Source organism: Aedes albopictus, chromosome 3 (assembly GCF_035046485.1).
Source record: "Aedes albopictus strain Foshan chromosome 3, AalbF5, whole genome shotgun sequence".
NCBI lineage: Eukaryota > Metazoa > Arthropoda > Insecta > Diptera > Culicidae > Aedes > Aedes albopictus.
The window spans coordinates 419773123-419798540 of NC_085138.1; the positions used below are offsets into that span (position 1 = coordinate 419773123).

At 36.8% G+C, this 25418-nt stretch overlaps 1 protein-coding gene across 9 annotated transcripts in view; it reads left to right on the top strand.

Moving 5' to 3' along the window:
• The window catches only part of LOC109403365 (transmembrane channel-like protein 7), a 94923-nt gene that overhangs the window by 51061 nt on the left and 18444 nt on the right, over positions 1-25418 (top strand). For all 9 annotated transcript variants that reach the window (XM_029875714.2, XM_029875716.2, XM_029875717.2 and 6 more), the window contains 2 exons: positions 13723-14048; positions 14321-14452. In XM_029875714.2, coding sequence (XP_029731574.1) covers positions 13886-14048; positions 14321-14452 — 295 coding nt within the window. In that variant the 5' untranslated portion in view covers positions 13723-13885. The remainder of the gene's footprint in view (positions 1-13722; positions 14049-14320; positions 14453-25418) is intronic.

Here is a 25418-nt window from a genome sequence, read left to right on the forward strand (position 1 = left end):
AAAAGCACAACAAAGTTCATACAAACAAATGATAATATGCAATAATAATCAAATATTTTTTTGTACAGGCTCAACTGAATTTAGATGTGGTTGCAACTGCGAGTTTATTGAATATCAACCCATGCTTAATCACTAAAACAACATAAGTCATAATCATTCATCTGTTTCGCTTTCTATTAAGCAAATGTTTATAGAATTCGGCATACTTTTTTTTCAAGTTCGATCTCAAAACATAAAAAAGTATGAGAATTTGTAGTACATACGATGTTATTTATATTCTTGGCTTCGTAAATTATCCAAACAAAAAAGTTGAACATGTAGCCAAAAAGGTCACGAGTCGCCCCTGAGACACTGCAAGGCTGTTGAAGATTAATCACAAATTGAAAAGTACGCAACAAATTCAGCTTCCGTTTTGTTTCCAACAAAAATTTTCGAGATCATGTCATTATCTGTTACCAGCTGGGATAAAGAGTAATCTCCGCGCCTTCTTTGTTGCTTGTTTTATGCCTCTTTTGTCCGACAAGTCTCTTCTCTGGCTATCAACTTGCACTCAATGATCTTATCATTTTAGTATTCGTAATGAGTTTGAGTTATCATTTTTGTTATGTTGTTGGCTCTTCAAACTAAGTGATAACAATTCACAGTTCGAAAAAAACCTGTAAAATTATGACGGATCGAATGTAACAAAAGGACCCCGTCATATATGATGGAAATTTTAGTGCGATCTTAAAATTACATAGCAGATATCTGTTAGAAAATATAAAGACAAATTGAGATCCGAGCGAGAATTGAACTCAGATCCTTGGGGTGTGAGTAGCACGCCCGAGCTCTCTCGGCTATCTCAGCTTATTGAATAGCAGACAGTCAAAGTTAAACTGCTTCTACCATAATGCACGCATTCCGACTGCTGCAAAGAGTACTGAGAGAGACAACGGGGAAACAGTCACAGCTGCGAGCAGCCGTTCGGTTAGCTGATGACGGAGAGTGGCTGGCATGGTTTATAGCAGATTCATGTAAATTTAAGGCGAATGTGCTTTAAAATCTGCAAACAAGCCGTCTGACCAGCAGCGGACTGCTCGGGTGACGTTGAGTGTTGGTGATTTACATTACATTTTTCTGTCGCAAATTTCAGTTGATCTTAAATTTACGTGCTGTTTAACTTTCATATTTTTTTGCTGTGAAACTAAATTATCAAGTGAATGAAAATCAGATAACAGGATATGTTATCATTTTGTAATCCACCTTTGCTCAAGATTTTTAAACCTTAAAAATGCAAAATAAAATTTCTCGACAACTTTAAGGACAGACTTGTTAGAATCCCAAAATGGCCGACTTTGGCACCTACTTATGATTTCGAAAGCACAAATCTCTTCGTAAACAAAACCAGCGTACCTGAGCTTTTTATTTTAAGCTTATTACAAGTGAGCAAGTACAGAATAATAAAATGCACTGTTGTTTGAATCTTGCTTCTTGAGATTTGTGCATCTGAAGTTCTGATGCACTGTTGAAGCGGGACTTCAAGACGTTTGTCCTTAAACAAATCGCTATCAATCACTACCTCAGTACCAACACCACTAGACCTTACTCGAAATCGACCCTCAATCATGTACTTCATCTTGGTCGAGTATCCTATCCTCGCTCTCCCACGCGAATATGCCTGAATTCGATGAACTGCGTCGATATTTTCCGAATTCAATTGTTTTTGAGAGGCCTGACACCTCCCCCCCTCGCTAAGGCACAAGTTAGTGCTTATGAGCATTAGCTTCCTCCGCTACCCTTTCCGATAGATGCCGATGAGATCAACATCGTCCGAGCGGAAGAGCATGTACGACTGTTTGATTGTTCAATGTGATAATAGTGCTGCTCAACGACGTAGGTTGAACTTGCTGCATCCTGCTCTTACCCGTTTGTTGACAAATGCTCGAAGTAGGTTCAACCTGCGTCGTTGAACAGGACTAATGTAGTGCCACACCTCTGAGCGCCATGTCCTCGTAAACATCCTCCGAGTGCAATATTTCAACACTAATTTGAAGGGACATCACGCTCTTGAATCCACCCAAGGTGAATGCTTCGTCTACGATCCGAACACTTGTTTTCAATCTATCCAGCTTTGCGCGTATCAGTCAAATTAGATTCACCGGAAAACCATGTTCTGAGATTAAGTGCCAAAGCCAATATGAAGTTTGCAAGCATTCCTATACCAAATCCCATTTCCTTTCTATTTTCGAGGGCATCGGTGAGTCGCTGGCATCTCGATTAATAGTTATTCCTTCTCTACTATCCCTTCCCATTCACATAACGTGTTTCTTATTGTTTCAGAAAGCGACCAATGGCGCTTTAGCCTAGGCTTGTTAGCCAGGACACAGTGTAAGTGCCTGTGCCCCATCCCGGAAGCAAAAAGACCCATGGAGTGACAAAATTTCATAGCTAAGTCACTCCCAACGTTGGTGTTTAAATATACTAAAACACTTTCACTCACTCCAACACATCTACATGATTTACTCAAATACACGCACACAATCTGAATCTTGTCGCATCACTCGCTTCTAGTGATTCCCAAATCATCCCATTCCAAATATCCAACTCCTTGACACCTATGGGAGTGTCGGTGAGTCGATGGCCTCTTGTAAAGTAGGTGTCATATCATCACATCCTTTCCTATCCTCGTAACGGAGAAGATGGGCGTGGCCGGCAATGGAAGTTCTCATGTCTTTTTTTTAACTTCAACCTCTGATTGGATAGCTGTTCCTTCCCAAATAGCATTCCATAAGCAATTAGAATAGGAGTATTCAAGTTTTAACATGACAACTTTCAGTATGCAATCTACGAATTACTCCGTTACCACGCAACGTAACGCAAAGCCAATATGAAGTTTGCTAGTTATACTCCCGAAATTTGATCCGTCGTTGATCTGTCGTACCTCCCAGCCAGTGCTGAAAATTTCATTTCGTCATATCTAAATTCAATCACCTACAGCTCATTTTAGAAGCTGAACCTGAGAATATGGTATATGAAAAACTTGTGCGGCTAAACCAGTTCTGCAAGAAAGCACGGAAAAACCGCTGTTTTTCGAATATTTAAGGTAAATGTCACGAACTACCTTTGAAAAATGCCAAATGATATTCACATTGGAAAGATCGTACTCTGTTCTTTTTATGGTGAAAAAACTGCAGGTACCTTTTATGTTTAAAGATTTTTATTAAATTTTGAAAATACGATTTTTTTTTCCTGGAAAAGCAGTTGTAACTTTGAAAATCGATGAGATACAAACTTGGCGTCTTCGACAAAATTGTGAGTTTTTGGTTGCTATAAAAGTGCCCCGAACCAAGTATTGCGAAAAAAACTACACATAAAATTATATTGAGTAAAAACAGATTTTCATATGAAAAACGACACACTTCAAGCAAATTCAACTCGACTTTGTTAGATAGATCAAAGTAGCTTGGTAAATGGTCATCCATTTCATTCTAGAACCAATGTTTATTTATACTGTCATCACCATTTGGGCACAATGTTATATTGTAAATCATGTAACTTTGATAGGCTTTTACGTTAACATAAACATATACTAGTGATTGACATTTTCACTATCCATACATTGAAATGATGAAATTGAAATTAAATTGATGGAATTCAGGTCAAAATCACATTTTAAGTTGAGTTCATTGACGAATTATGGATTATAAGCAAATTTAAATATTTTCGACATGGTTACTTCGATCTATCTAACAAAGCCTAGTTGAGTTTGCTGAAATAGTTCCGCTTTCCATATATATGAAAATCGGTTTTTATTCAATATAATTTTATGTGTTGATTTTTTCGCAAGACTTTGTTCTGGGAACTTTTAGAGCAGCCAATTTTGTCGAAGACGCCAAGTTTGTATCTCATCGATTTTCAAAGTTACAACTGATTTTCCATTTAAAAAATCGTATTTTCAAAACTCAATAAAAAGCTTTAAACAAAAAAGGCAGTTTTTTTTTACCATAAATAGAACAAAGTACGATCTTTCCAATGCAACCGAGAGATTGAAAATCCATTTGCTCCTTTTTGAGATATGACTTTTTGAAAAAAAGTGATTTTTCGAAGAAAAATGCCAATATTTTTTTAACTATGTCGTTGATAGTTCTGAAAGTGCTCGGAATTAAGTATTTACGAGAAACGAACGAATTAGAAGTTATTTCAGAAAAACTGAAACTCATGGATCACCCTAACATGAATCGTTTAAAAAAATATAAGTTAGGAACCATAAGAGATAGAATAATGGTTTCTTCGGCAAACTTGCTCAAAATAAATTCTTTTACAACTTTGTAGAACATTTTGTAAACGTACATAAAACTATTGAAAAGCAGATGCTTGGATCAGCGAAACTAGAGGGACCACCCTAATTTCACAATAATGAGAAAAAAGGTCGAAAAATAAGAAGAAACTTTCCCAAAGACACCATGTATCTAAAACTTATGGTTTAGGCACAAACATTTTTGTCTTCGTAAATACGGCTCTGGATCCATTGTGCATTGTCTAGTCTGTCTGCAGATTTTCTTCCCGATCTTTGTACATGGTAAGCACTAGCGCAATCTTGTGCCGCGCGACATTGACGGTTGCAGAAAACCTCCACATATCGTTCCTATCCATGCCTCCTTTTGCTTCAGCAATCAGACTCTCCTCGTGCTGGGTTCGTTTCTCTTGTGCTAAGTCATTCCAACTTCTGGCGGCATTCTTCTCATCCGTCACTCGTTGACACTCCTCGTCGAACAACCCGAAATCCCGTTAGCTTCGCTGAGCGATACCTATCATCTCTTGCGCCGGTTGTTGCCATTGTTTCATGGATAACACAGCGAAACATTGTCTTGTCACAGTAACGAACTTATGTGTCTCTGCCAGATTTTGAGTCGCTGAATTTGAATCCGAGCTCATGTTTGCTCCAGCACGTCACAATTTTGAGCTATACCTGAATTTATAGGGCAAAATATGCGATTTTGGGCTTTTTAGACTGCATGAAAATTATATTTTTTGCAGCCCTTTGACTGTGTTGACCGCTAAAGCTTTCGCATCTGAGGGTTAACCTGAAATTCTAGATTATAGATTATTTTTATTTCCTATTCTTTGCCATCAGCCTGACTGGAGACAAGAAGTTGATTGAGCCTTTCAATATGTATATGCAAATTGTAAGGGCCTTTGATCCGCATCTCTAACAGCAGTGCTGTTTAACAAGCAAAACTGCATGGTTGTTTGCTTAAGTAAAACTGAGTGCATGGGGCTATGCTAGTAGTCCGCATTGGTTAGCAATCGACAAGCAACAGTTTCCATCAGTAGACTCGGACGTCGCCGACTTACTGTTAGCTAAATAGCTACTGGCCGACCAATGATGACACGTGCATACTGGGTTTGAGCTAAGTAACTGTACCTAGTTGTGACCGAGTAGTTGCAGGTTGCAGCACTATCTACTTATGTGGGCGCGGATAAAAACACATAGGTATGTGAGGCGTAAGCGAATGATAGATAGAAATGATCGCACCACTGCACAGCTGTGCACAGGTGAGGAAGTAGACCTACCTACCACAGGTATTTGTCTGAGTACCTACCTTTGGTCAATCATCGCGCATCGAGCTTTGCAACAACATTCCTGTTGGTTAGAGGTTGCGTTGACCAGCGTACAATCTTGTTGAAGAGATTGGGTATCGCTCTCGAATCAGTTATGCACATATTTTAATTGTCTTGTCACGCCCTTATTCGCAAAATTCGGCATATTTGTAATTCATTGTCAAAATTTGAGCCCAATTTGTTTAATCATACCATAGTTATAGAAACCCAAACTTGTATATTTTGTATGAAAATCGACGCTTGTCCGATCAATTATGAGATACAGTGTAGTATTTACAGTAAGTACTTGCAGTTCATATATCTATGTACTGTGGTCTTCTCGTGTAATATTATTGGATCATTTGTTGTTATCTGTCTTAGTCTCACTCCTATGATTTTACATAGTACTTATTATCATTGGTCTGATTATTATACATCCGACTTCTTTTATCTCACAAGCACTTGACATTGTATAATTTTTTGATTTTACAAATCTGGCAGGACGTACCTAGTAGCTTGCAAAAAGTATCTAATCGAAACAATTGATTGAGCTAAACAAAAAAAATCTAGATATAGATATTTGACTGTGACAGTTGACAAATTATCAACTTTCATACAATTATAACGATGTATTCAATAACGTTACACGGCAGGAAATAGTCGGTATATTTAACTACTAGTTTAGAATACAACAACCGGCATCACTTTTGTCATATATCGCAACGATATAGTTCGCCAGCCACCTAGCGCCATTAGCGAAGCCTATGTAATTAATTGCTTGATCTGTTATTGCATTATTGCACGGCCCAGCATTCTTGCATGTTTTAGTATTTAGTGACACTGAAACAAAGTGAACTTCTCAATCGAACTGATGAAATATTAGAATTGGAAATGACGCGCCAAAATATATTGTATATTGTATAGAAAGTGTAACAATAGCACCTACATAAGGAGATGTAGCAATAATAATGACAAAGTCATGATAATAACAATAACAACATCTATAGTGATTCAGTTATGTTCATATTAGTTATTGCATCCCCGGAATATGAGGTTCAAAAAGGTAGTTATGCAGTTATCTTGGAAATCATTGAAAAAAAAGGCAGTTTCTTCACCCTAGATGTGACCACGTGTGCTCCAATCAGATTTCTAATTCGCTGGACGTGTAATTTAACCTGTAGTTTCAACCTGTAAGTACATATATACTTACTTGTGTTCAACACATGGCGTGGTGCGCAAATGCAGCCGTAACGTTAGTTGCGCACAAAACTGCCTAGTGGCTGATGGTGGGGTTGCCAGTTGTCAGTGGTCCCCTCGCAGCATCCGACGAAAATGTTGAACTTTTTCCTCGTCAGATGAGAAGCCGGTTTCCCAACTAACGAACAGCTGCAATGATTAAGATTGTGAGTGTGGCGACTAATGACATGGCGTAAGAAAAAAAAACAAACCTGGCGTCGTGGGACTGGGATGATGAACACAAAACCGAGAGTTCACTGTCAAGTTTGATGGCTGTTTACCTTACTTGTTGTTTTATTTGTAAAAGATATTTCGCAGCAAGTTGCGTTTTTGTTTTTTGATGTTTTAACGTAAATGGACATGGCCTTCGGAAGTGGTGCAAAAACAAAATTGGGTTAGTCTCTTTGCAACTTAAATATGGGTGATCAGATTTAAGAGAACACTCGTAATTTGATGTGGACAAAATCATTTGTATGAGCATGAACATGATTAGTCACGCTTCCGAGCGATAAAGGCGTGGATATTCAGCACAACCTTGCTGAGAATGGTGGGTTCGATTCCTGGTCGTTACAGGAACTTTTCGTAATGGAAATTTCTTTGGCTTGGGCATAGAGTATCTTCATGCTTAAAATGCTAAGCAGAAAAATGTGTGCGACCTACGCAAAATGAAACAGATTAAATGCCACACATTGGACATGAACTAAGAACTAGCTAGTGCACTCATATGAGCATGTATTTTATTATAATTTCGATAAGGCATTAATGCGCATTCTTACTGGGTTTATAAACCGCCTTAGTATAGCAAATATTAATATTAAAATTATAAGCGGCATGGGATTTGGTTAAAAACTATTAGGGTATTTAAACCAGTAGTGGACCCACTGACACGTCGGTGGTATATCTACATTTAAAATGTCCGTTATGGCACAGGAGCCTATCAATTAATAACTCTGGAAATGCTCGAAGAACACAGCTGTGAAGCAGGATGTGTGTTGAGACATTAGGCCAAGAAGAAGAAGAAGCATTCGAAAACATCCTGACGGTACTGTGATGTTACATGTCTGAAAATGTGTTGAAAAATCACACCCAAATCAGAGATTCAGATCAGATAAACAGACGGCTCACTCTACTAACTTCCCATCGTTCCTCATTTTAATGGTTTGTTCAAATACTTTGCAGTTCGCAAATAGGTCATTTTATTTTAAGTTCAGAGGCGTTTTAGGTGGTTTTATGGGTTTCCGGATTTTCAGGGGAGCTTTTAGGGGCGTTTCAAGGGATTATAGGGCGTTTCAGGGATATTTCACTGGCATTTTAGGGGGCTTAACCCTCTAACCCTCTAATATTTTGATCTAAATATCATTTTTTCTAAATCATCTTCTTAATTCTCGATTTCGTGAAATTCGGTTTTTGATTTTACTAATTTTTATTTTTGAACTTCCCCACACTTTTATATTTATCCTGGAAGCCTATTTGGAGTACGGATTTTTTGAGATGAAAATATTTCAAGATTATTGTTGAAATATTTCAATTTTTTTTCATGTAAATTTTTATTTCCCGTATACAGGGTGCGGCAGGAAAAAATGCGAAAAGTTCAAGGCACTATTACACGCTAAATATGGGATATATATGACTATTTTTTCATGACAGTGTATCAGTCAATGTCTATATTCTAGCACTGAAAAATAAAAATGAACATATTTGATGTTTAACATGTGATAATGTAGGCCTAATAAGCGGATATCAATAAACTGCGCGCCCAATGGTCATTAAACAAAATGACTATAACAGTATCAAAATTAGCTCAAATTCGATGAACAACCAGACCACACTGATCCAGAGCCATGTAGTTTCACATACCAGATGAAATAAGTACATATATTTGATGGTATTGTAGAGAAAATCAAAAATTTTGTTTTATCAGATGCGAAATTTAGCGACTTGTGCGATTTTCTGCGGTTTGAAAATTCTGGTTGTCTTCATCTTCAGGCGCGGCCCTGTAAAGGTTAGTGACCAAAATGGGAAATTTTTTAATTAACTTTTCAGAAAACTAGCCTATTATAGATCATGGAACGTTGAAACATAGATTGGTTAATGTCAAATGGACGAAAATGAGGTTTGAAGTTGAAAAACACTTTCGCATTTTTTCCTGCCGCATACTGTAAGGCTGATACAAATTTAATTTTCACTTTTTGTCTCCCTCCCCATCAAAAAAATTTGGCTGGAATTTGCATTTTGAGGGGGAAAATAAAAAATATGTATCAAAACGTCGGGTTTTTCTAAAAATTCTTTAACAAATCCGATGAGTTTTTGATATTTTTCAGATTAAATGCTTTATTATTTTTATCCCCTCGACCAGCCAAAGGGTGGTGAGACAAAAAGTGAAATAAATATTTGTAACGGCCTATTTTAAGGAAAATAATTTTAGAGTGTATTTGATTCCCTTAAACTATTAAACTAGGATAGAATGATTTGGGAAAAAATTAAAATATGTTAATTGTAGCGATTCAATACAAAATAAACAATGACTTCTAAAAGGTGGCTAAAACAACAATTGTTCAATGATTTTTTAAAAATATAAATACGCTTTAAAAACCCTAAAAACCATTTTGAGGTATACAAAACAGTCCTAAATATCATCAAATTGTTTCCACGAAACAAAAATTACAAAAATGCTCAAACTGTACCCCGTCTAAAGACGGGGTTGGGTATTAGAGGGTTAAGGGGAGTTCCAGAATGATTCAGGGGCTTTCAATAGGTTTTGAGGGGGTTTAAGGAGCTTTTCGGAGGCATGTCAGGAAATTTTAGAGTGTTTTTGGTGGGTTTCAGAGACGTTGCATACGCGTTTTCGGGGGTTTCGGAGGAATTTAAGTGCGATACATGGGGTTTGAAGAGGGGGGGGGGTTGGTTTTCAAGAAGCTTCAGATGATTTTCGATGGGTTTGCGAGTCGTTACAGAGGCATTACACAAGCGTTTCCGGGAGTTTCGGAAAGTCTCAGGTGCATTACATGAGGTCCTAGAGGGTTTTAGGGGGATTTCGGAGGCATTTCAAGACGTTCCGGATTTTCGATGAGTTTCAGAGACGATACAGAGGCGTTACATAGGCGTTTTCTAGTGTTTCGGAGGGTTACTGTACGTTCTAGAGGCTAGCGCATCTGATACCATCCGGAATCTCCGACAACTCCTCTGAAGCTCATCTGTAATGCTGGAAATCGTCCAGAACTTCTTGAAATCTCGTCGGACCTTTTGTAACGTACCTGAGACCCTCCGAAGCCCCCGAAATCGTCTATGTAACGTCTTGGAAACCCGCCGAAAATCCTCTGAAGCTTCTTAAAATCCTTATGAAATCCCCCTTAAACCCCCTCGAACCACATTTAACGCCTCTGAAACATCCTGCAACCCCCCGAAAACCCCTCTGAAACCTCCCTAAAACGCCCTACTGCCCCTTTAAACACCTCTAACAACCCCCTTTAAAAAACTGGAACCTCCTGAAATCCCCTTGAAACGCCTCTGGACTCTCCTTGAAACGCCCCTAGAAGTCCCACTGCTGGAACCCCCTGAAACATTTTTATATCTAAAAAAGACACGATCACGTACTCCAAGTGAGCTTTTTCGCTCTTCGAAGGAAGCACGACAATAGCATGCATCGCCCAGTGCCCGAAAACTTTTCCTGACAGCTGCGGGTGGGAATCGAACTCGCGCTCCTCAGCACGATGCGACTAAGAGCGATACTAGCCGCACGACCACGGATCCACACATGACCGTGACTTGACTTTTTTACGCTGTTTTTTAGTAATGGTGTTTATGACGTTTTTCAAATATCGCGGACCACGTGAAAAACGCATTAAAAAACTTCAGTGTGCAAGAGATGGTTCCAACATTTTTTCTGGAAGTGAAATTTTGAGGGACTCCTGAAATCCTACCTGTTTTGGTGTACGAGTGTTAGGAACATAGGAACCAAACATCGACTTGTATAGATTCGTTCGAATATTACGTAACGCTAAGGGAGAGGCTCTACCGCTATGTTATGCTTTATACAAAGTTTGAAAATCTATCGTCTAAAACAATCAAATTTGGCGTTACGTAACAATTGAATGGAACCTTTATGAAAAATGCATTTTAAAAATGAATGTGTGGATGTTAAAATGCTTTGATGTTCATGTACAAAACATTGTGTTTGAAGCACAAATTGATATTCAAACTGCGACAATAAATTCACGTGCCTCGGTGGGAATCGAACTCACGAATCCTAGTTCGCTAGACGGGTGCTTTTATTCTGCGAAGCTACGGATACTTCCAATGATTCACATTTTCTCATCGGTAGCATTTGATTTAACTTTCATCGAAACAATCATTAACATTGACAATAATTAGTCAATGAACAGTGTATTGTCTGCTTGTTTCTTTGTCAGTTATTATAGGAAGGTATGCGATGATGTGTTTATTGACATCGACGGCGCACTGATAACGACCTGCGATCGTGACTAAAGAGGTTACAACCTCAGTGAAAGGCATTCATCTTTTCCGTTACGCTGTATTACCTACCCGGGTAGACGAGAATATCTAAATCATATCTCAAACCGAACACTTTTTGCAGTCATAGCTCGATGTGATTTTGATGAGTTATTATAATTTTCTTGTGAATATCTCACGAATAGCTCAAAGTGATATAATATTAGTTGATGTTCTTGTCGAAATAGCTGAAAATTTCTACATAAGAACAAGTTTAGCTCTTCTGCGCGAAATGGAACACATACACCCATAGAGATGGCTCAATGTTAGTGAAATGCCATGTGCCCCTTTCTGAGCTGTGGATACGAAGAACCGCATGCTATTATTCCCATTTCATTCACAACAGCGAGCCACGGTTGAGTAGTAAGGTTTCAGGTAGTAAGCATCGCCGCCTGTGAATCCTAAGGTCGTAGGTTCGATGCTGGATGCTGCCATTTTTTTATTTTTTTTTTCTAGAAAAAAGTGACAAATCTTGCCAGCTATTGTTTTGATCTTGTAATATCTCAACGAGCTATTATTGAGTAGTTCACCATATTAGATTTTGCTATTATTTCTGTTCTTTTACCTCTTATATCAATCAAACCAATATCAGTTTTTGCTCTTCAGTTATTCAATCAATCATAACTGAATATGCTATTCATCAGATTTTTCCACCTACTCGGGTACAGGCAAACATAATTGATATCTTATCACCTGTCATGGATGCACGTCAATAAAGCGAAAGCGATTGTACGCGTTGCTGCTATATTACTGAACTCATCAAGTGGTTAATTGACTTTCATTGGAGAGGCATTTTCCTGTCAATTGGTACCACGCGGTTCAAATAACGGTTGTGTATCATAAAATACTATTCAGTCGTTTGTTCAACAACAGTGAAGTAAAGTACTAGATACAAAAGACTGCCATTCGAACGTATCGTGAAAGGTTATCATACTTTGAGATACCACCAAAGCACATGGGCAGGGGCATAGTTCTGATTTGATTTACAGCTGATAACTGTGATCAACCCATTGTAGACTAATCAGGCTAATGGAAAATAGATGTTCTATGATGGGGACCCTCTGTGGTTATAAAATGCGACACAATGTTAACAAACTTAGTAGATTAGGCAAGTTTCAGATTTCTATATCACGGCAGGATTGTGGCGACTCGGGAAATGTCATCAAAGTACCCGCACAAGATCTGGAAATATTTCTTATCTAGTAGACAAATGTGACGCATTCCTCAAGAGTTGGGAACTCCCCCCACGTACCAGTGATATCTGGAAAATGGGGAACGATGTCTAGTTGGACAGCTCTTTCAAAAAAGGCAGAAGTAGAATCTAATCTTGTCTAGTATGGGAGATCTAGTAAGGATTAGGTCAATCATTAGTATAAAAGATTAACAACGATCAATCTTTGCAGACTTATCCAAAATGGTCAAGTGACCCCGGTCTAGGAGCCTTTCTTCCGTAAAGGAAAATTCTATCTAGATGAACTTGTTAGCCTGGTGTTTGCTACTTTCATTAAAAATGAAATGCTAAACTAGCGTGTCATGCCACGACCATGTGTGCTTGTCAACAAACCAATCTACCAAAACTGATTCAAAATCCATTTTTATGGAACGGGAAGTTTTCAGAAATAGCATAGCATGGCATAGCATGAATACTTGCACAAATCTTGGATGGAGTTGCAAAGTTGAATATATCCATTGACATTGCTGATGTCGCTACTATCTTCAATGTAATAGATTCACTCAGCTCCACACACCTGGCCAAGTCCTTGTAATCATTTATAAATCCCTTCATCAACTTAAAAAGAGCTCAGAACTGAAGAAGCTTCCAATAGTTGAAAGGATGTTGAAAATAGCGAACAACACAATACTCAGCTAAGAACAACACAATACTCAGGAACGGGTAGTCACAGACAAACAGACGTAACACTTTGAACGATTTTCATGGAAATCCATCGCCCAGTTCACACTACCATCGCCTGGTGGAAAAGTTGCACGAATCACTGTGTTGTGCAATATCGCCAACAGAAGGCGCTAGTGTGAAATGTCAAACGCATACAAAAACGATGTGCGCGCCTGTGGTTGTGAAAGCCACAACTATGCAAATTTAAAATGATCGTTAAGAGCGTGGCCGATGGAAATTTCGCAAGTGTTACGTCTGTTTGTCTGTGGGGTAGTTTTCACAAATATTTATTTAAAATTTTCATCAATTTGGCCAAATCAAGAAATCAAGTGTCCATCCGACCCTATCACCCCCCAAAAACCCACTTCAAACGGCTCATATCAAAACTAAATCATCACGTCAACCATGCGAGACGCTTGTATCATTCTGAATGGCCATTAATTTCCCCGTGTACTCGACTCATGTGTCGTCTGTTTTCTCCCACATCGACTGATTCATTACAGGTGTACCATTCGAGGCGAATGCATCACTCAAGCAGTAATAGCAGCAGCAGCAGTAGTAGCAGTGGAGCAGTACCGGAACCAACCGGGACTGGGTTCTGAAACGGAACTGCAGACGACACTCCTCAGCGGTTGAAGCTAGGTGACACTTCCAGACCGGCCAGCCATGTCTGGCGGAAAGGATCGACGGTCCCGGGCCAGCAAAACCCAAGGCTGGGAGGAGGCCGGCGGCGAGTTCTACCAGGAAAGCTACCCGGCCGACCTGGAGGGTATGCAGCGGGACCCGTCCAAGATTGCGACCCTGCTGCCCTCGAAGCAAACCAGAAATGGTAAGGATAAGGATTCATTGAACTTTTTTTGTTGAGTTCTATTGAAATAAGTAGGGTAAAAGTACTAGACTTCGCCACTGCTCTAGTCTTCCATACAAATGCCATTTTTTGTGTATAAAATGGCGAAGATTAGAGCAAAATTTTAGGGGGGCGAAGTCTACTGTTTTGCTTCACAAATGCAGCTAATTTTGATAGAATTGTAAGAAAGCTAAGCGAATGCATGTATTTTACTTGAAGTTACTGTATCATAATGTTTTGCCTGATTGTTTTAGCAACGACTCGACGAGTGCGGCCGTCCCAGCAGGACACCAAAGGAACTCGTAGGAGGACCAGCTTTTCGACGGTGGCTCGGCGTGGTTCGCAATACCACGAGATACAAGTGGCAACGCTTCCAGATTTGTCAGGTAAGCCTTATACATACATACCCACAAAGATACTAATGGCCAGCGTGCCAACAATATCACTAACTAGCTAATAACTAGCACTAACATAACGGCAGTGACTAAGAAGGGTTAACAAACAAAAACCTGCTGATGCTGATAGCAGCAGCAGCGTGGGGCACTCGAAGTTAGAACGATGTGATGGGCGGCGACGGACGTTGATAACATCATCGATTGTCTCCCGTGTTCGCGCTGGCTTGCGAAACAATCGGCATCGATGGGGCACTCGATTGCTAATTACTTGTTGGATTTGACGTGTGTGTTCGGACGTCACATAAGCGGATGTTCTTCACGTTTGGCACTATGGAGGGATCATAATGTGAATGTTAATTGAGTCGTTGATTGTACTGATCATCGACATCACAGTAGTTAGCCAAAAAAAAACCTAGAACCATAGCTCCACAACTTTTGCGGAGTCAGTCGAAATCTCTAGTCAAGTAAAATTCCTGCTATTGAAGCAGTCGTCTATTCAATCTAAAAACAATTATATGCAAATGCGCCAAATTCAAATCGCACATGGCCGTAAAACTATTTTGCGCCATCGAAAAAGTCCTATAAGATACGTAACATGAATCGTCATTAGCTTAGCCTAGACACAAACCTTACATGAAACGGATAATCTCTACTAATGAAACGGTTCAAACTCAAAGACAAATTCAACGAATCCAATTCACATAAGATTTTACTTAAAAAGACAAAAACGTCAAAAGCTACAAATTTACTAAAATAATCATGAAAACTAATAATGAAATATAAAAAAAACAAATTCTAAAATCAAAATCGAAATATTCAAAAAAAAAATAACAATTTAATCTAAAGAAATTCAAACTTTATTTTACTTAAAAAGATAAAAAACGTCAAAACGTTACACAATGTTGGCGGTAATTAAGATTCAAATATGACCCCACATGAAAAATTGCAGAATAAAATCACCCATTCGATAAAAGTGACCTCGATATTCGGCAAAATTATTGCAAACATACTCCTTTATTAGGGAAAACTATAAGTAATTGGATGTGAGAGATCATTGACATCCTAGAACATACTGCACGCCAAAAAGTTAAAAAAAAAAAACAAAACGATATAATTGGTACACCAGTAGCGTTACATGCTGATTTTGTATATGAATGTAAACCACAAACGTATTTGAATCCTACTTTATGAACATGGAACAGTTTTTCATATCTTCAGATGTTCTAGATGTGCCAAACTGTTCTGAAATCCAGCCCTTCAAATCTACAGGAGTATTAATTTCGTTCGTTTTAGCTGCAAATTGATTACAGCAGATTAATCAATGAATCTTTTGGAAACTCGAAAGTCATCCATAGACGTTATTTCGAAAGTACAGTTCATCCAAACTAACTTTGAATTCAGAACCTCAGCTATATACTTGTAACAAAAGTCATATCCGCTATACAGAGTAACGCTGCATAATCTACTAAAACTACCCAAGCAACAATTCCATTGCTGATTGGTTTTGTTTGATTTTTGTTAGGGTTTTATTACAGCAATAATTAAATCTTACAGTTTTTTGACTACTTTTATGAAAACCATTGATGAAATGTTTTATAGTATACTTGAAGATATCCATAAAGCCAGATTTTAAGAGTAAACAAAACTCTCTGATAAGTAAAGCTTCTGACATTCATTATTACCACAATAAAACTGTTCAAACTCTCAACAGATGGCGATCCGTTCGATTAGTAACGACATCTGTTGGTTGAAAAGCAGAAACTACGACACTGCATGGTTTATTGCGGTCATCATAAAAGTAAACTTGCTTTCGTTTTATTTTCGCTAATTTTGGTCGTCGCCATATTGAAGAATGAGCTGACGTGATTGGAAAATAGTTAATTTTGCTCAAATAAGCAATGAATTGATAGTTTGCCGCCATTTTCATAACATGCTCACATAAATAATCTTTCTCAGCTGAGTTTTGTTGTGTTTCGAGATGATTTATTTCATTCTAAGATGATAATATTCACCATTTTCGGAGCGCATTAATTTTATGTTTCTGCAATGCCAATATTAAACCCCCACGATAAAATTGAATGCATATAAGCCTACCACCACAATAACTACTAAAATATTACTTTGAAATGATCACATTCAACTTACGAATGAATGTCCTCCTGAACTTTACGTTCCATCATAGAAGCCTCTCTGCATCTTGAGCTATCATAGTTTTTGTAGAAAAAGAACAACAATTATCATAACCTCTTTTCAAGAATGGAATTTTTTAACTAGGCTGTATTGCTCCACTAATTGTGGTTTGCAAAACCTCTCCGAAAGTGGTCCACTTAGCCGGACGATGCTCTTAAAAAGGTTTTGATGTATAAATAAGCTTAATGGAAGTTTTATAAAATTGGTCATGAAGATCTCTTATAGAGCAGAACGAAACTCAAATGTTACTTGGGTACTGAACCTATTTGAAGAAGGATATGAATTGATATATACTTGCTTTTGGGATATTGAGCATCGTCCAAACTGTCCTAGAGGTTTATCCTTGTTGGCATCTACAGTAGTTACATTTCCAAACTGTCCTGGAGTTAAGACCTTGACATCTACAGCTGTACAGTAGTTACATGTATTTCGCAATGAATTGTTGAGATTTTGATCCCCTGAAAATTGTATGAACCATTCCAGATTTAATTTGGGATATCCCATCTCAACCAAACTACACCGAGGATCAAGATTTTAGAACATTCGTAACAGTATTCATATCTGCAATACAGAGTAATGTTGCAAATAACTGGACTTACTTGAAAGCTGATACAAATTCTTATACATATTATATGTATAAGAATTTTTATAATACTTTTGTAATATTCAGCGTCTCTCCATTCCAACTGTCCTGGTGTTTCGTCGTTGACATCTACAACCGTTAAATTAGTGATTTCGCTAGGAACTGTAACATCACATCACCTAGTATTATCTATGAACCCCTTCGAATTGTATGAGTCATTCCAAAGTTTTTTTTTAATTCGTACCAATCAAACTACTCCGAAGAGCAGAACTTCAGGTCCATACTCGTAGTAATATCCGCTATAGAGTGTAACGTTGCATAATCAACTTTTGTTGTCGGACCTACTGGAAGAACTGCCTTAGGGACTTAAGGTAAACGTTGCCAGCATTTACTCTCCAAACAACGCATTTTCTCGAGCACAAATCCGAGGGCCCGGCAAGCGAATTGATTTGAATATGCTACTCGGTGTTCAATGCGAGTAAGCAAGTAACAAGTACATTTCCAACTCAGTTTGTTAGACGGATCTCCAGTTTTGTGGCAGTCATCTTTGTACTCTAGCAACTTCTTCCTTAAATTTTGATCCTGTTTGACGTTTGCTCACTATAGAGATAATCACGCTCAAATGTATGCGTGCCTTTTTTGTAGATGTAGTTGTGAAACTGCGAGGAAAATATTTGCACTCTTGCTCCGGACGTTAGTTATATCATTATTTACCCGTTTTACCCAATTCGATTGGGTAATATTTGCATATGCAATCTGAATGGCCTTTCAATCGGCGTGCACCTTTGTGTGAGGAAAAATTTGTGCTAGTGTTCGTGTGTTGAAATGTCACTTATCTCTATTGCCGCCTACTGAGTAGTTTGCGTAACAGCTGCAGCCAGAGTTGATGTACACGTGCTGTAGTCCCATGTACGGGAGCCACATGGCAAGCGAGCTCTCAGGAGCTCTGTACATTTTGAAACTGAAAGTTGTGTGCCTCATTTTTCTCAAGATGTGTCTCATGAGCTTCGTCTCATGCGCTGATTAAATTAGAAAATTTCACGACAAAAACTTCCCAAACGAACGAGAATTGATACCTTAACCTTTGCATTGAGAGTCCCTAGTCGTATCGTATAGACCAACCAGACACTTGAGTTGTGTACGGAAAAAAGTTGTTGAGGTTCTTCGTTACCAAGAAGTTGTTTTTCACCTTAGATACCAACAGCTCACACAGCGCATGAGACGAGCTCCCCGGGAGCTAGGCGCTTAGCTCGCACCCACCAGATTTTCGTGAGCCTCCTAGCAGCGCAGCACACTGCGATTTTGAAGAGCTGGGAGACAATTTGGTAGGAGGCTCGCTTTCACATTTATGTACACATGAGCAATGGGAAACTCTGGCTGCAGCCTGGTTAGCATTGGGCGATTATGTTTTCGTGACGATGGTTTTTATCGCAATTTGTTCCAAGTGATACGTCTGTTTGTCTGTGTTTGAATCCACAGTTAGAAAGGTGCGATAGAGTGCGAAAAATGTTACGCCTGTTTTTCTGTGTGTTAATTACATATTATTAGGGCTAATGTTGAGGAAAAATTGAAATATAGATATATTATAGCGTTTTTACCCGTAGGGGAATTGTGGGTAAAATGAACAAGGTGGTGTTTTACAGCATTTAGACTGTTTTTGCATATTTTAACGATTGGGTTATCTTCGGTAAGTAGGCCTTGACCAGGTTAAACGGTTTTTTTCTTCGCTTGTCAATTTTTTTCTCCTAATTTCAGATTCAAGTATCGGATATTGGACTTTTACGGAATTGCAGAGCTGTTTTACTTGCTGGATTACTTTAAGCGTTGCTGTTCAAGTTGTGGATTGATTTTGTTCGTTGTTTTTGGTTTTCGTTCGTTGGAAGTTGGACGGTGGTAGAGTTCAAGTTTTCGTTTGTTGCTGGTTGGACGTTTCCCTTGTTGAAGTTCGGTGTGATTGAAGTCGCTGAAGCTGCTTGCATTGAACTCGTGCCATTTGGAATTTCTACTCGGGTTGTTTCAAGAGCTGCTGTGCAAGTTTGTTCGACGTCGGGTTTTGTTTAAGTTTGGCGCGTGTCAAGTTAAGTATCATATTTTATTTATTATCCTATTTTCTTACCTTCACTCCATATAGAAAATTACCAATCTAGACAGAGGATTCCTTTTTTAAGTTTCCATTATGGAAACAGATGAGGGAGGGGAAGAGGGGTCAAAAAATGATCAAATTATTGGAACCTCTTCGGTGAATAAACCTTTTCGTGTAAAACTTTACCCACCCAGTTTTGCTGGCCCTTTTGTGGTTTATTTTCGGAAGAAACAAAACCCTATTAATGTGTTGCTAATTTCCTCTGAGATTTATAAAAAATACAAATCTGTAAAGGAAATTAAAAAAATTGCGCTTGATAAACTACGTGTAGTTTTCGGATCTCGTGATGAAGCTAATGCTCTTCTGGAATCCAAATTGTTTTGTAATTCCTATCGTGTGTACGCTCCATGCGATTCATGCGAAATAAATGGAATTATTTATGATGAATTTTTGGACTGTGATGATGTCATAAATCATGGTTCTGGTTTTTTTAAGAACAAATCCATTGCCCCGGTTAAGGTTTTGGATTGTGTTCGTTTATCGAAATTGTATTTTGATGGAACTAGTTCCAAATATGTTCACTCAGATTGTATCAAAATAACATTTTCCGGTTCAGTTCTACCGGATTATGTTAAGATTGATCAAGTCATTTTCAGCGTGAGACTTTATTACCCCAAACTCATGCATTGTGATCGATGTCTTCTATTTGGTCACACTTCCAACTTTTGCTCAAACAAACACAAATGTGCTAAATGTGGGGAACCACATTCTACATCTGATTGTGTCAAACAGTCAGATAAATGTATTTATTGTAATCAAAAACACAATTCTTTAAAAGAATGTGTTGTTTATATTGAAAAACAAACAAAATTCAATCAAAAAATTAGATACAAAAATCATGCTTCGTATGCTGAAATAACAAAATCTTCCAATGACGTTTCTACTCCCAATCCATTTGACATCTTACCAGATAATGAGGTGGTTGGATCATCTGTTAGTTCTAACAATTTCGTCTACAAACCTCCTACAAAAAGGAAAAAAATAAATAAAAAATCATCTAATGATCAACATTACTTTTCGGAACCTCAACCATCTACTTCTTTTGATGCACATTTTCCACCCCTTAGTGCTTCCGCCCCTTCAAAAACTATTCCTGGTTTTAGGAAAATTGAATCTGATCCAACTCAAAATAGTAATGAACAATCTTCGAACAATATGACAAATGATTCCTCCAATAATTCCGTTTTGAGCATTTTGGAAGAGTTAATTGATTTTTTGGGACTGAGTGATTTCTGGAAAAAAATTATCAAATTAATTTTACCCTTTTTGTCTTCTCTTTTGGAAAAATTGAACACATTTGGACCCCTTATTTCTTCATTATTTTCATCTTAATGGCTTCGAAAAATAGCAGTCATGACCTTCACGTTTTGCAATGGAATTGCCGTAGTGTTATTCCAAAAATAGACAGATTGAAAGTTTTGCTATCAAATTTTGATATAGACATATTTTGCTTAAATGAAACATGGTTAGTGCCTTCTAAATTTTTTCGTATTCCAAATTTTCATATTATTCGCAAAGATAGGGAATTACCATTTGGCGGAGTATTGATTGGCATTCGTAATGATATTGAATTTAAATATTTGAATTTGAATTTGCAAGGCCAATCACAAATAGAATGTATTGCTATTGCAATTAAAAAAGAAAAACATAATTTTTCTATTGCTTGTTTTTATATTCCTCCCAACGCTAGTTTTTCTTTGGCACAAATTAGAGATATATTACAGCAAATTCCTTCTCCATTTTATATATTAGGAGATTTCAATGCTCATAACTTAGCATGGGGTAGTGACAGAATTGATGGTAGAGGTTCCTTAATTATGGATTTGATTGATGAACTAAATTTAAATATTTTAAATGATGGTTCATATACTAGGATTGCTGTGCCTCCTAGTAATCATTCGTGTATTGATTTGTCACTTTGCTCGAATAATTTGACATTTCAATCATCTTGGTCAACTATCAATGATCCAAACGGTAGTGACCATTTACCAATTTTGATTCGTATGCACGTTGCTGTTCGAAATAAATTAATTAACGAGCCTAGTGTTTTTGATTTGTGCAAAAATGTTAACTGGACAAAATTTTCTGATTTTATATCTATTTCTGTAATATCAAATGTAAATTCAGCTTCACCAATTGACAATTATAACAATTTTTCAAAATTAATCATTGATAGTTTGCGTAAATCTCAAACTAAACCATTTGTTTCGGGTACTGTTAAAAAGGCGCGTCCTTCTTTTTGGTGGGATAGTGAGTGTTCCAATGCATTGAAAAATAAATCCGATGCTTTCAAAAATTTTCGTAGATCAGGCTCCAGAGATAGTTACCTATTGTATTGTAAAGCTGAAGCTCAGTTTACCAGACTTACCAAATTCAAAAAGAGAAATTATTGGAGAAATTTTGTAGAAAATCTGGACAGTGAAACTTCATTGTCCACTTTGTGGTCTGTAGCACGAAATTTAAGAAATTATGATTCTAATGTTCCTGTAGTTTTGGAATACTCAGAAGAATGGATTGAAAAATTTGCTTCAAAAGTATGTCCTGACTTTGTTGCTACTTTCATAAATTATAAAACAAATTCTTTAAATTATTTTCCAGAGCTATGTAATCCATTCTCCTTGGCTGAGTTTAATCTGGCTTTATCTATTACCAAAAATACAGCTCCGGGTATTGATAACATAAAATTTATTGTTTTAAAAAAATTGCCTGATGAAGGAAAACTTCATTTACTTTCGATATATAACAGCTTCTTTCTTCAAAATATCATTCCTTCCGAATGGCGCTCCATAAAAGTAATAAGTATTCTTAAGCCTGGTAGAGATCCTTCATTGGCTGACAGTCGAAGACCTATCAGTTTGCTATCATGTTTACGTAAACTCATGGAGCGAATGATTTTAAATCGTCTTGAATTTTGGGCGGAAGAAAACAACATTTTTTCTCCTTCTCAATTTGGATTTAGAAGGGGTCGTGGTACGCGTGATTGTGTTTCACTTTTAGCTTCAGAAGTTCAACTTGCATTTAATCAAAAACAAGATGTAGTTTCTACTTTTCTAGATGTCTCTGGAGCTTATGATTCTGTTCTGATTGATTTGTTGTTCAAAAAAATGAACAATTTGAAAATTCCATGTATAATTTCAAATTTTTTATATAATTTATTTTCATTTAAAATTATGCATTTTTTCCATAATAATTCTTCCAAAACAATAAGATATAGTTTCTTTGGCCTTCCACAGGGATCATGTTTAAGTCCGTTTTTATACAATTTATTCACTAGTGACATTGCATCCATTATTCCTAATGGTTGCTATTTGCTTCAATTTGCTGATGATAATGTTCTTTCCATACGTGGAAAAAATAGAGATGTTATTGAACATTTTATGCAATGTGCTTTGGATAATTTGGATATGTGGGCTCATGAAAATGGATTCTCATTTTCAGTTCAAAAAACCAAATTTATTTTATTTTCGAGAAAACATTCGCCCATAAGCATTAATTTATTTCTTAATGGACTTCAAATAGAACAAATTGATGAGTATAAATATCTTGGTATTTGGTTTGACTCTAAATTAAATTGGAACACTCACATTATATACATTCAAAAAGTTTGTTCAAGAAGAATTAATTTTCTTCGTACAATTACAGGCACTTGGTGGGGTGCAAATCCTTCTGATTTGATAACGTTATATAAAACCACTATTCGTTCAGTAATGGAATACGGTTGCTTTACTTTTGGTAGTGCTGCACAAATTCATTTTTCAAAACTTGAAAAAATTCAATACCGTTGTTTGAGAATTTGTTTAAAACTAATGAATTCCACTCATACTCAATCAATAGAAGTTCTTGCTGGTATTGTTCCACTTAAAATTCGGTTTCAGGAGTTAAATTGTAAATTTTTGATAAATTGTTTTGCAAATAATCATCAAATCATAAGCACATTGGAGTCGTTATACCAAATTAATCCTTCGAATAGATTATTGGATTCTTTTACTCACTGTAAGAATCAAAATCTTTTACATGTGCATTTGAATAACTTTTATGATTTCAAGTTAAACATACATACATATGAACCATTAATTGACTTGTCCTTATTTTATGAATTGCGACAAATACCAAAGTTGCTTCATTCGCATTTTGCAAATTTTCTATTTCAACGTAAATTTGAGGGATTCAACCCTACACAAATGTATTTCACAGATGGTTCTCTGATTGATGGCATTGCAGGTTTTGGAGTGTATAATTTATGTTTAACTCATTTTCATAAATTACAATCTCCGTGTTCTATTTTCATTGCAGAACTAATTGCTCTGTATTTTACATGTACCATGATCAGAGATTGTCCGCCCAATTTGTATATCATATGCTCTGATAGTTTCAGTTGTCTGAGTGCTCTGAATACTATTAAATTCAATTTTAAATCACATCATATCATGTTGATGTTGAGAAAAATATTATTTGATTTGCATTATGAAGGATATGTTATTAAATTTGTTTGGGTTCCTGCTCATTGTAATATTTATGGCAATGAACAGGCGGATTTATTGGCAAAATTTGGGGTTATGCGTGGACAAATTTATCATCGTGATATATTTCCTTCTGAATATTTTCCCAATCTGAGAAATTATTCTCTAAATGCTTGGCAAATCAATTGGAATTCTAGTGATAAAGGGCGATGGTGTCATTCAATATGTCCCAAGGTGAATCATTTTCCTTGGTTTAAAAATGTATCTGGGAGTAGAAATTTCATTTGTGCTTTTTCGAGATTGATATCCAATCATTATATTTGTAATAGTCATTTGTATCGTATCAACATTGTAGAATCAAACTTATGCGAATGTGGCTTATCGTATGAAGACATTGATCACATTATAATTAATTGTTCTCGGTTTATTGCACCGAGGAAGATACTATTTGATAGCCTAATTGCAGCAGGTTTTTCAATTCCTGTATCTATACGGGATATTTTGGGCTTAAAAAATGAACATATATTGAAACTTTTGTTTAAATTTCTAAATGATATTGCCTATTTTGTTTGATACTGTTCCCCTTTTTTTTGTTCTCTTTATTTTCAGCCTTGAAGATTGGTTTTTGATGACCCTCTGACCCCTCCCCCTTCCCCATTAGGATTTCTGGATTTCCGAAAACTCGTTTTACGATTTGATATGATGTCCTTTCAAGATAGCGGCTCCGTTATGGTTCACTGCCGTGTGAGCCTTTAGTTTTAAGTTATTTTTATAATGTTTTTTTGAAAAAAAAGGGGTTTTGTGCCTCTTTGAGAAAGATTTCGTTTTTGAAATGCCGAAATCACTCAAAGGGGTTTTTCCCTCTTTCAAAATTTCAAGTTAAAATAAACAATAACAATAACAATAACGATTGGGTTCTATGCAACAACATAAATCATTGTACTTCTGCTGATATTGGGCTTAAAAATTAGCTAAACCACTTTAAAATGAGGAAAATTTCGAAAATCATGCAAACAATATGGTCTGATGTAAAATTAAGCTAATCGTAATTAAGGTCAATTCGTCCATTATTCGCAAATTTCTACATATGTGATACCATGTTGTAATGATTTACTCCAAAAACAAAATATTTAGTGAAAAAAAATAGTAAAGATTTTGTTCAAACTCAATATACAGAAATCTCTAACGTATATCGTTACATAAATAGAAAGAAAAGCTAAGAAAACATATCTTACTTCAACAAAATAAGATTGTTATTAGAAAATCCGCCTGTTTTAGTACATTTTTTTTTTTTCAAATAATTATTTCAGTACATTACAAACTTTATATAAGAAGTTTCAAAATCGTAGCACATACAATTTACATCAAATTTACTGACATGCAATTGAAAATATCGAAATTACACGTTTAAATTAACTTTTAAATATGTGTTCATTTTACCCTCATCGATTGTTTAATTACCCTCACTAATTTTCGCTACTCGGTTTTCTAGCATTTTTTGAAATCGAAAAAAATAACTGTAGTTTTGAGCAATTTTATCTTATAGAATGTTTAGAACATTATACCACCTACGATATTACA